The sequence below is a fragment of the Otolemur garnettii genome, unplaced genomic scaffold (genome assembly GCF_000181295.1).
Source record: "Otolemur garnettii isolate 467f Iridium unplaced genomic scaffold, OtoGar3 scaffold00009, whole genome shotgun sequence".
NCBI lineage: Eukaryota > Metazoa > Chordata > Mammalia > Primates > Galagidae > Otolemur > Otolemur garnettii.
In genome coordinates this window covers 20,501,831-20,514,037 of record NW_003852404.1, presented here as the reverse complement: position 1 = coordinate 20,514,037, position 12,207 = coordinate 20,501,831, and the positions used below count along the sequence as shown (strand labels likewise).

Below are 12,207 nucleotides of genomic sequence, written 5' to 3'. Positions count from 1 at the left end.
CAGCGATTGGAAATTCAACATCCTTCAAAATTCAGCCATGGATTAAGCAAACACATTTTATAGTAACAAAAATGTTGACCAGGATATAATTTTCGGATAATAATATGAAGCATTCCTCTATTAAGGGAAAACAGAAATAGATCTTCACATAAAATGAGTATCACAGAAATCGAACTGCTCTATCTTCTTTCTTGGTCCCTGTGGCTCTCCTTATGGGAAATAAACAAAGAAAAAATAAAACAAACACACAGCTCAAATGCTGATTTACGAAACCTTTCCACAACGCCTTCTACATCAATCCCAGTAATTCACAAACATTCTGTTCTCATTGCACACTAACCTGCTGGCTGAAAATAGTCTAAGTGTGACTATTTAAAATAACAACAAAAAACAGTAACAGAGCTTTTCCGATTGAACATACTTTCCTTACTTACAGCTAAATAGGAGGAAAAATTTCAGTGAAGCTGAATCAAGTACCATTTGATAGCTCAAATGCGTGCTATATTCCCCAGGGCTTACTGAAAGTATAAACGAAAGAACAAAAATGCAAAATCAATACAGTAATTAATGCTATTTACCAATGTCTGCAAAGGTCTTGGATATTAAAAAATGAAATAGTAACAATGGCTTTATTGTGACATAAAACATTTTAAAAATGCAACTAATAATTTCTGATTATTTTCTAACACAACAGAATCATAGAAAGCCAGAGAATGATACACGAAATGAAGGAACTAGAATATACAGTAGGTATTTCCACTGTCTAGTACTGAAACATTTGAATAAACCTGTGGCTGTTTTAGAAAGAAAACTGATCTATTGAATACATTCAAAACATAGAAAATGCAGATTATGAGAATATGACAGATAACAGGATACTGAATTTGTAAGTAAATGTAAAATACACTGTATAATGCAGCAGCTACTGAATATTATGTACGCAGCTTATACTAATAATACGGCTATCTCCCAGCCAATGTAAATACCTGACATCAATACTGTCCTTCAAGTATAATTCAAATTAATGGTCACATTTGATAACCAAGTAAGGAAATTACCAGCTCCTGCTAATACAATTTAGTAAGAACTGGCACTATTTTATAATTGGCACTATTTAATGTTTACAGAATATAATGTTAAGCGCCTATGGTTATCTACTTCCAGAATCCAGAAAATATAGTCATTCATGCTCTTTTAAGACAGTTTTACCTCAATTTTCCCATATTTGCTGGAATGGTATCTCTCCAACATCAAGTAGGATGAATCTGTTCACAATTAATCCTAAAGCAAAATGCTACATAAAAATTTCCTGTATCTAAATGTGGGAAATTTTGTGAGATATTTTAGATACTTTCTTTTGTTTTGGAGGAGGTAGTCTGATAAAGGGAAAAGCTCATCAGATAAGATCATAAATTATCATGATTCCTCCAGAATTCAGTTGAAGTTGGTTTTTTGTAAATGCTTATTGGGAATTTCTAAAGCGCTCACTTGGAGAGGCCAAGAGCCTCCATCAATCCCTGCTTGGATCGCCACTCCCGTTACCACGGCTAAGTCAGGGTCTACAGATGTATTGGGATCCTTTCCAAAGAACTCTTGAATGACTTGGCGGATTCGAGGAATACGAGTAGAGCCCCCAACTAAAACCACCTCATCTATCTCAGTCTTTTCTAGGTGGCCTTCTTTTAACACCTGCCGAATGGGTACGAGTATCTTCTGGAAGAGATCTTCATTAAGGGTATCAAAGAGCTTCCGTGATATTTCTGTTTCAAATAAAACTTGACTTCCTCCAGTTTTCTTTTCAAAAAGACCAGGTCCAAATCCACTGTCCACCTGGTGGCCATCTGCTGAGGAAAGCGTGTCCTTCGGCAGGTCAGTGTCACTACTCTGAGGTTCCTTCTTATCCTTCTCCTCTACTGTTAGTAATATAGACAAGTTAGCAGACTGATGAAGAGTCAGATTTAATTTGACCATTTCCACAGCTTGTCTTAATCTGTGGATTTCCTCTTTCCTAGAGGGGAAGAAGCCATACGCTTGATAGATCTGTTTATACACGTATTGAAGCAATCTCTGATTGAAGTCCTGCCCTCCAAGTTTATTGTTTCCTAAGGAAAAGAAAGTTTATATTTATGCATGTGTGTGAATATGCACATATGTGTACATATGTATAATAAAAATTATATTCTGGAAATAACAAACTTAATCCCTTATTAAGATTTCAGGGGCAAGGGATGGTGTCTCACACCTGTAACCCCAGCACCACTTTGGGATGCTAAGACAGGAGGATTGGCTTGAATGGAGGAGTTTGAGACCAGCCTGGGCAACAGAAAGAGACCCAATCTGCAATAAATTAAAACATTAGCTAGGTGTGGGGGTGCTTGCCTATAGTCCTAACTATTCAGGAGGCTCAAGCAGGAGGACCACTTGAGCCCAGGAGTTCAAGGCTGTAATGAGCTATGATTCTGCCACTGCACTTCAGCATGGGTGACACTCCCTTAAAAGAAAGAAAAAAAAAAAAGATTTTATATAAAGACTGAATAAAAATAACTGCGCTAAAATAATTTAACCCAAACATATGCTATTACAAAAACAGTGCACATCACAATTACAATTTTTCATCATAGTTAAAATTTTTAAATGACATAAAAAGAAGTATCTCTTAATGATACTGAATAATTTGCAAAAAATGGAGACTGAGAACACAGATTAGCCTTTAAATAGCTGTTTAAAAACTCTAAATGTCATTGTCAACAGTAGAAAGTGCTATCGATAATTAAAAAGCAGGCACTTTATATTTTTATTCTTTCATTATTCTGCTTACATGATTAAGAACTATAGAGCAGAAAAATTACTTCAGGCCAGACACAGTGGTTCATGCCTATAATCCCAGCACTTTGAGAGACTAAGGTGGGAGGAACACTTTTAGGCTGGGAGTTTGAGATCAGCCTAAGCAATACTGTGAGACCCTATTTCTACAAAAAATAAAAATAATTAGCCAGGCATGCATGTAGTCCCAGACGCTCTAGAGACTGAGGCAGGAGAATCACGTGAGCCCACTTTGAGGCTGCAGGGAGCTATGGAATGATGATCAGGCCACTGCACTCCAGCCTAGGCAACGGAGTGAGATTCTGTCTCTTAAAGGAGAGAGAGAAATAGTAAAAGGAAAATTATTTCAAAGGAAAAAAATAATGTAATAAAAATCTCTGGCATTTACTAGGGTTTAAAAAAACTCTGATAAACGAAAAGCAAAATGCAAAGGTTAGGGCACACTGTAACTTACCTCTTAAACTTTTCAAATAGGCTTCATTCTTATACATAAATTAAACAAAATCCTTTAAAAAATATTTAGAATGCAAAAGCCTATCATTTCCTTAGGGAACACTAAAATTAAATTTGCTAAAGCCACGTGTTTTCTTCCCTCTGTTCCCTTCCTTCATCATCACAATATGAATTTCTATTGGCTTAGGGAGCTGTAACTGGCAATGTATTTTATTTTACTTATAGGATATGCAGTCATTTTGTGAAACTTAACTTTCTGCTGTAAATATACATAAATGATGCTGGGTGGCTCATGCCTGTAATCCTAGCACTCTGGGAGGCCAAGGCCGGGCGATTGCCTGAGCTCATGAATCTCTAAAAATAGCCAGGCATTGTGGTGGGCACCCGTAGTCACAGCTACTCCAGAGGCTGAGGCAAAAGAGTTGCTTGAGTCTAAAGAGTTTAAGTTTGCTATGAACTATGATGCCATGACACTCTACAGAGGATGACAAAGTGAGACTCTGTCTCAAATAATAAACAAACAAACATAAATAGTTGTTTAAAATTACAAATACATAGAATTACCAAAACGAAGTCAAAGAATTCTAGAAAAAAATGCACTACACATTACATATGTTAAGGAAAGCACTGTTTAAACCCTCCATTTCTCTTACCGGACATTGCTCGGGTTAGAAACATCCCTCCTTGTTTATTTAGTAAGGACACATCTAGAGTCCCTCCACCCAAGTCTATCACCAAGACATGGAAGACATCAGCCTTGTGGAGACCGTACGCCATAGCTGCTGCTGTAGGTTCATTTATTACCCTCAAGATCTTCAATCCTGCAAGAGATAGGTTGAAGAGAAGAACCACTCATAAGAAGACCTGATTAACAAATTCCTTCCCATTCAACCTGGCAGTGAGTTTGTATCTTCTATGACGTGAACTCCACTGAGTAACAGTAACAGCCATCACAAACCTAATAGAAATATGAAATGGAAACAATATAGACTTTTTAAATGGTATCATTCAAGTTATTCTGAAAAAAGATTATAATACAAAGAAATAAAAGTCCAGATTTACTGAAATAAGTAACTTTGTTCTTTATTAACACTTAATTTGCAAAAAAAACTCTAAGCCTTTTTGACTTCATATTCATATTCTAGTTGAGAATCTATGAGCGTTAAAACTTAAATCATTATGTACTATAAACTAAGTGCTATGGAGATAAGATAAGCTTATCTTTTAGAGGCAGAAGATCAGTTTTCCTTCAGAAAAATTCATGCTTTAAACTAACTACCATTATAAATGAGTGACCCGGGAAGTAATATGGCATTATACAACGGGAGTCATAACTATAACTAAGAATTCCAAAGACTCTTCCAAAAACGGTAACACCCCTCCTTTAGCTCTGACTTTATCATCCACTCCGTTCCTGCCACATTGGCCAACTTCCCATCCTCTAACGCACCAGGAAATTCCCATTTTATGGCTATCGCACTGGCTATTTCCTCTTCCTGCATCCCACTTTCTCCGTATGTCTACATAGCTAACTACCTTCCAATGTGCTTCAAGTCACTTTCTCAATGAGACCTTCCTGACCACCATATTTAAAACATACTAGCTCCCCATTCCCTGACCACCACAACCAAGCCTGATCCCTTATCATGTTCTTTTTTATCAGAGCATGTTACTTTCTGATATATGCTGTATTAGTAGTTCTTTTGTCCCCAGGAAACATCTGGTAATATTCCGAGTACAGAAATATTTCTGATCGCCACCACTTGGTTAGGGAGGCTGCTGCAAGTTATGTAGTGAGTACAAGCTAGGGATGCTCCTGAATATTCTGTGGTACACAGGACAGTCCCCACAACAAAGAATTAACCAGCTCAAAATATTAGTCACCCTGAGGTAAGAAATCCTATATTAGCCGGGCGTGGTGGCTCACGCCTGTAATCCCAGCACTCTGGGAGGCGAAGGAGGATAGATTGCTTGAGCTCACTGATTCGAGACCAGCCTGAGCCAGACTGAGACCTCGTCTCTAAAAATAACTGGGCATTGTGGTGGGCAACCGCAGTCCCAACTACTCAGGTGGCTAAGGCAAGAGGATCGCTTGAGCCCAAGATTATGAGGTTGCTGTGAGCTATGATGCCATAGCACCCTACCATGGCGACAAAGTAAGACTCTGTCTCAAAACGAAAAAAAAAAAAAATCCTGTATTAAACTTATCTTCTAAGCTTATTCTATGTTTACTTCCGGTAGAACATAAGGTACACAAGAACAAAGATTTATTAATTTTATTGACAAAGGCATTCAATATTTATAGAATAGGGTGAAGTGAATTCTCTTCCACCTCTGATTTTTTTTGAAAACTTACATTATCCACCTTAACATTAAAGAAAGTGTAGAAGAAAAAATTCCTCACTGCTAGTACAGGTCCCTGCTCTCCCTCAGCCTTTGTCGTGTACTTATCTGATGATTCTTGTTACATGCACACTTTACATTTTGCTACAGAGCTTGCATAATGATCATTTATAAAACTATATAAAAAGCCATCAAATTTACCTACCATATAGTTGATTTATGTGTCTACAGTTAGGAGGCCTGGACAGTAATAAACCTTACTACATAATATTTTTAATATAATAAAAATTGAAGGAAAAAAATGCAACTCAGGCAAGGGTGCTGTTACCTGCAAGGTTAGCAGCTTCGATTGTTGAATTTCTCTGTTTTAGATCAAATTCTGCTGGTACAGAAATGACAGCATTGGCAACTGGCATTCCAAGATACTCTTCTGCCATTTCCTTTAACTTCAACAAGAGTCGAGAACCAACATATTCTGGGGAAACGGTGATGGTCTCGTTACTTGTCACAGAAAACTCAACCATTCCATTTTTGTTTAAAACCTGTAAACAGGATTTAAAAAAAAATGTGTAAAAGTTATATATGTACATACATATATACATACTAGACTTGTTCAACAAAAATTTACCTTATCTTTATAAAAATAAATGTATTTGCACTCACAATACATTCACCAAGATTAGAGTTTATTACATGTTATACTTTACAGTCTATAAAATAAATCCACACTAGTTTTCAATAAAAGAACAACTCATCACCAAGCACATAACTAGAAGGGAGAAAACTCCCAATATATATTTGTTGAATGAATGAATGACAGGAGAAATGACAAAAGATAAGAAATAACAGCTGCTCAGTCACAGTTGTCAGTCGTTCCCAACCATTTTGGCACTAGGGACCATTTTCATGGAAGATGATATTTCCACAATCTAGAGTGGGAGGATGACTGAAGCATATTACATCTCCAGCTCAGTTCAGCAGGTGCTAGATTCTCATAAGGAGAGCACACGTCTACCGGAGCGTTTGCGATGCTGTGAGAATGTGAGAGGAGGCGGAGCTCAAGGTGATGCGAGTGATGGAGGGGCTACAAACATGGATGAAGCTTCTCTGGCCTGCCTGCCTGCAGGCACAGTCCATGGCCCAGGGGCTGGAGACACAGATGTTACTAACCCAGGGTCTTCTCCATTTTTTCCCATTTACTTGTTTCTAAAACTAATAGATAACTGAAGTAATTTTCTAGCACATATTAACAAGAGTAATTTTAGTACTTCGTTATGTTCTTACACAGGAATCAAATATCATTTACTCTCTCACTTCCCTGACAACATGTATTGTGCATTTGTTCATTATCCCTGAAAAAGCAGGTGCACATTTAAAAAATCTGGATTAAATCATAGTATTCTAGCATTTCCAATAGACCAAATTAATAGCAATAGTAAAGAGAATTAATCTGTCCCCAGAAATTATAACTTTTTTCCCACTGTAGGTAGACCTCATAATTGGATTTCAGTCAGGAAATCTGATCTTTCAAAAAGTATTTCACTAGCCTGAGTTATACAGACACTACTGCAATAAAGTACAAACACACCAGAACCATCACAGTCCACACGAAAACAGTAAAGACAAAAACAGCAGATCACTTAGAAACTTAAAACAACTTTTGGATTAATAAGTAAAGTACCCAAAGCTGTAATTTAGACAAAATGCACGGCTGGAGATTGATTTATCATTCCATAAAGCTATTAAATCAGTACAAAATCCCAAGAAAAACTAAAAAAGAACAAAGTAATAAACCTAACAAACACAGGGAGCAAACTTCTTTGTCCTTTGAAAATGAATACAACTTGGAGAATTTTGGTCAGGCGCTGAGGCTCACGCCTGTAATCCTAGCACTCTGGGAGGCTGAGGCAGGTGGATCGCCTTGAGCTCAGGAGTTCCAGACCAGCCTGAGCAAGGGAGAGACCCATCTCTAAAACTAGCCAGGCACTGTGGTAGGCACCTGTAGTCCCAGCTACTTGGGAGGCTGAGGGAAAAGGATCACTTTAGCCCAAGCATTCAAGGTTGTTGTGAGCTATGAAGCCACGGAACTCTACCAAGGGGGACAAAGGGAGACTCTGTCTCAAATTAAAAAAAAAAAAAAAAATTTGAGAATTTTTATGGATAGCACTGATATAACCACTAAAATAAATACAAGTGGATAAGAAGGGAAAGGTCACAGTCAGCAGAGTAAGATTCAAAAACAGTTAAAAAAAAATATTTAGACATCATTTTACCACAAAAAAATTTAAACTTTTGAAAGTTCAAAATAAAATTATATGAGTTAAAAGATAATAAGGGGAAAATAACAAAAGCATACAACTCTTAGAGTCACTAAGAAAAAGAAAATAAGACAATAAACAAAAAATGGATGACTAAAGAAAATTAAAATATCAACAAATTTCTAAAAAGATCTGATTTCACTAGAAAGTAAAGAAATGAAAATTAATATGTTACTACTTTTCATTTGTCCAACTGGCAAATATTAAAAAATAATAACCACTGAAGATATAGGTACTCTGAAAAATCTTAAGTGCACAAAATCTTTCTGGTGCACAAGTTGGCAACAGAAATCTAAAGCCTTAAAAACATGTATACAGGGCAGTGCCTGTGGCTCAATGGGTAGGGCGCTGGCCCCCTATACAGAGGTGGTGGGTTCAAACCCAGCCCCGGCCAAACTGCAACAGAAAAATAGTTGGGTGTTCTGGCAAGTGCCTGTGGTCCCAGCTACTCGGGAGGCTGAGGCAAAAGTATTGCCTAAGCCCAGGAGTTGGAGGTTGCTGTGAGCTGTGTGACACCGCAGCACACTACTGAGGGCAGTAGCGCGATTTTGTCTCTACAAAAAAAAAAAAAAAAAACATGTATACATTTGACCTATCAATTCTACTCTAGAATTCAAGTTAGGAAAATTTCAGAGAAGTGTGTTAAGGTATATTTATAAGGATATTTTACGAACCCCCAGTATTAATGGAAAATCAGGAAAAAAGGTATAATGATAAGAGATTAGTCAATTCAATAATGGAATAGGTCATTCTAGGACACTATTAAAGATAATGATGTGAACCTATTAACTAACTGTCCATGGCATATTGTTGAGTTTCAAATAAGTCATAAAACAGCATACCCAGTACATTCTCTTTATATGTATACAACTATGTCCACATATACATACAGAACATCTACTTATCTACAGTATACGATACGGCTTTATCAACTTTCCTACTACCTTGAACAAGCTAAACAGACACTGAGGATGGGAAAGCAAGAACACTGTAAAACCGTAAGCTCTTGATAGCATTGTGGAGTTACTGAATTAACTCACCCTAGTGCTGTATGAAACTTTTGTTATGTAAGATAATACAGCTAGTTGAGATAGAACATTTTATAAGGTGAAGCCAAAGCATTAAATGAAACAGTACACTAAACTAATATTAAAATAGACTTTAGATTAATCACTTACCTTAAATGGATATCTGCCAATTTCAGCCTCCAGCTCCTCTGGGGTAAATATCTTGCCTATGAATCTTTTGGCATCATATATTGTGTTTTGAGGATTTGAATCTGCCAGCTCCAAGCTTTCATATCCCACATACACATCATCGTCAGTAAAAGATACCATGCTGGGTATGCTGATATGCCCATTTTCATCTGGAATCACCTTTACTTTTCCTGTACCAGGAAAAAACACCCCAACGGAACAATAGGTGGTGCCAAGGTCAATACCAATCACTTTAGGAGTAGGCAATGGTAAATATTGTTGTGCTAAATAGCCAGCCAACAGAAGAGTCAAAACAGCTGATCCTGAAATACAGGCAAATTAAAGATACATCTTAACAAACTAGTATAATATGCCAGATTAATACCAGTCTTTGAAACAAGACTAAAAATACAAATCTCAAAATATTTTTTATAAAATAACATTTCTCTCAGACATAAAGCTTTTCATAATGAAAACCGGTTACAACTAAAAGTGAAGTAACAACAATAAAGCTCACAAAACCCTGTAATTACATGTTTGGGCAGTTCATTAACAGATGGAAAAAGGAATAAATGTAAAAAATATTTTGATAATAACTGTGCTTATCCTGACAGGAAATACCATCATGTGGAGTAAAAGCTAGATATAATCCAATTTTCTTGATCAACTAATATGTAAGGCTTAGGCTTTATAGTTTCGATTGTCATTAATAAAAAAAAGATTGCTTAATACAATTTACACAACTTAAACATTGTTATTGTAAGGCTAAAACTCTAATTTTGCATTTACCTCCTTGTCCCTTTCAAAATGATCATATGGGTAAATTGCATAAAATCATTTTAGGTATTTAAGTATGAACTACGGACATTCTTCTTGCAGAGAATATTTAGGGAAGAAGGTGCATATGTTGGATAATGGCAACATACATGCAAGTTCCTTGCAGACAGGTTTTGCTCACTTTGGTATCCCCCACGCCAGGAAAAGGAAATGATCAGTATCAATTAAAGAACATTAAAAAAAAAAAAAAAGAGTAGTACAAATGCCACAGTAGACTGTAAATACAAGTGAAGAAAGATGCCTCTATGAATTCAGAATTAATCTCCTATTTGGTTTCAGGAGGCTGTGTTCAAACATATTACGTCTGATCCAAAATGTCAATTCGCAAACTTTGTGCTACCGTTAGCACATCTTCATCAATACATAACTCAAAGACATGAAACCAAGTGTCAATACCACCTTCCTCTAATACGTACATGGGCAAAATTTCAGAAGCACTACACCACCTACTAGGTAGGGAAGAATAATTCCCAGCCCCATATGTGGGAAAAATATTGGGCTATACATCAAAGAGTCCAGAATCCCTCCAAACTCAGCACCCCCAGGGGTCTACAGGTCCAGATGCTGCAGCTGCTCCTCCCTCTTCCTCCACAAAGGAGTACTGGAGGTGCACGGTCTTGAAGTCTGTCAAAGGCCAAATCCAACCAGCAATACAAAACCTAGGTTCTGTTGCAAAGAACGCTTCCCTAAGTCCGACGTCCCTGAGATGCGCGCAGCTGGTCACCGCTGGCCCTACCTTGGCCTACTCGGTCCTGGGCCCTCCTAGAGGCGGCCCCAGCGCCACCCGCTCCAAACAGCCAAAACTGCCCCTGAAGTCACCTTTCCGTCCCCCCTCCCGCAACGCCCGAAGGATCCAGTAAGGGAGACAACTACCCCCGCCCACTTGGCCTCCTCGGACCACCCCGATGCCCACGACAGTAATAGGGATCCCGGGCACTAACCTAAGATCGTCATCTCTCCGGCCATCACAATCCCGCCGCAGAGGCTTGGGATGACTGTACCCGACGTGAGGCCCCGCCCCCACGCCGCCCGGCATTCCCGCTGCCCGCTGGGAAATGTAGTTCCCTTTGCTCCGAGGCGGCCCGAGAAGCTACCGCTCCCACTCCAGCAAGAACATCAGCTACCGTGAGCTGGCGGGGCGCAAAGCCTCTAGTCAACCGCGGCCTGTGACGGCGGATCCGCCCCTCTTACGCACGGACTGCCGAACCAATCAAGCTGAGGTGGAAGAGAGCCAAGGCCGACTGTTGTTTATAACCAAACCCGGCGCGAGGTTAAAATCAGCTCTTTCTTCAGCCCCGCCCCGCGCTGTGCATCCTGGGAGGTGTAGTTCGGTTCTCTCCCCTCCGCGGGAGGAAATGAGAGGGAAGGTGGGGAGAACCGGGATTGTAATGTTTGGAGGCGTCCCTCATCAGGATCAGCAACAGGGCTTTTGTTCTTTAGTTTTTCTTTCTTTTAAAGCGCGTCCGAAAGCCTGAGATCCAGATTCTAGATGGAGTTCTCCATCTTCCCACCCCCGACCCCTCCTCCGCCGCAGTGCAGGACAGAGCGGTCTGCTTCGGCGTGTGTTCTCATCTCGCTGGGAGCAGCTCGAACTCCAAAAAGATCCTCAGTCTTGTGCTTCTGTGTTTAGGATAAATGCATTCAAGCATTCTGCAGTCAATGCCATTTATCTAAAACGACAAGGACATATTTTCTGTATTGCTGAGACGGAACTGAGCCATTAAATGCAAACAGACCCACACGCGCGCACACAAGACGACGACGACGACAACAACAACAACAAAACCTTTTTCTTGAATTAAGTCTTAAGTACTGAGAACTGCCCTTGCTGAACTTGTCCTACGCAAGGGAGTGGCCATGTGGGACGCTTGTGAAATGTTTTTCAGGCTCTAGTCTGTAATAGGATTTTTCGCACATCTTGGTCTCTCCTATACTTACTGGCTCCTTCTGAGAGTCGTTTTGTTATTATTGCTGCTAAAGTTCAGAAAAACTAAGATCCTGGAGAGATGCCAGTTAACAAATCAACTTGCCATGGAAATAAAAAGCTACTGTCCTAGCTGATTTAAAAATAGACCTGTAAATGTTGATTATTGAAAGTAAATTGTGGCTAACAGGGATTTATTATATATTTTCTCTACCTTTATTTATTTATTTATTTATTTGTAGAGACAGAGTCTCACTTTGTAGCCCTCGATAGAGTGCTGTGAAGTCACGGCTCACAACAACCTCCAACTCCT

At 38.8% G+C, this 12,207-nt stretch overlaps 1 protein-coding gene across 1 annotated transcript; it reads right to left on the bottom strand.

Moving 5' to 3' along the window:
* Positions 1 to 640: 640 nt before the first annotated feature.
* HSPA13 (heat shock protein family A (Hsp70) member 13) lies at positions 641 to 11,020 on the bottom strand. The gene is made up of 5 exons (XM_003783912.3): positions 10,912 to 11,020; positions 9,116 to 9,456; positions 5,948 to 6,161; positions 3,930 to 4,097; positions 641 to 2,102 (listed from the first exon to the last, which is right to left on the bottom strand). Exons 1-5 carry the CDS (start codon positions 10,934 to 10,936, stop codon positions 1,435 to 1,437), a joined length of 1,416 nt encoding a protein of 471 aa, XP_003783960.1. The 5' UTR covers positions 10,937 to 11,020; the 3' UTR covers positions 641 to 1,434.
* Positions 11,021 to 12,207: the final 1,187 nt, after the last annotated feature.

What these genes read in the sequence shown, in the direction of transcription:
- HSPA13 (XM_003783912.3), bottom strand. Translation starts at nt 10,936, where the DNA reads ATGGCCGGAGAGATGACGATCTTAG. An exon ending in CGGAGAGATGACGATCTTAG is followed by an intron (nt 9,457 to 10,911) that starts GTTAGTGCCCGG and finishes CCTGTATTTCAG; the next exon opens with GATCAGCTGTTTTGACTCTT. An exon ending in TTGGCAGATATCCATTTAAG is followed by an intron (nt 6,162 to 9,115) that starts GTAAGTGATTAA and finishes TCCTGTTTACAG; the next exon opens with GTTTTAAACAAAAATGGAAT.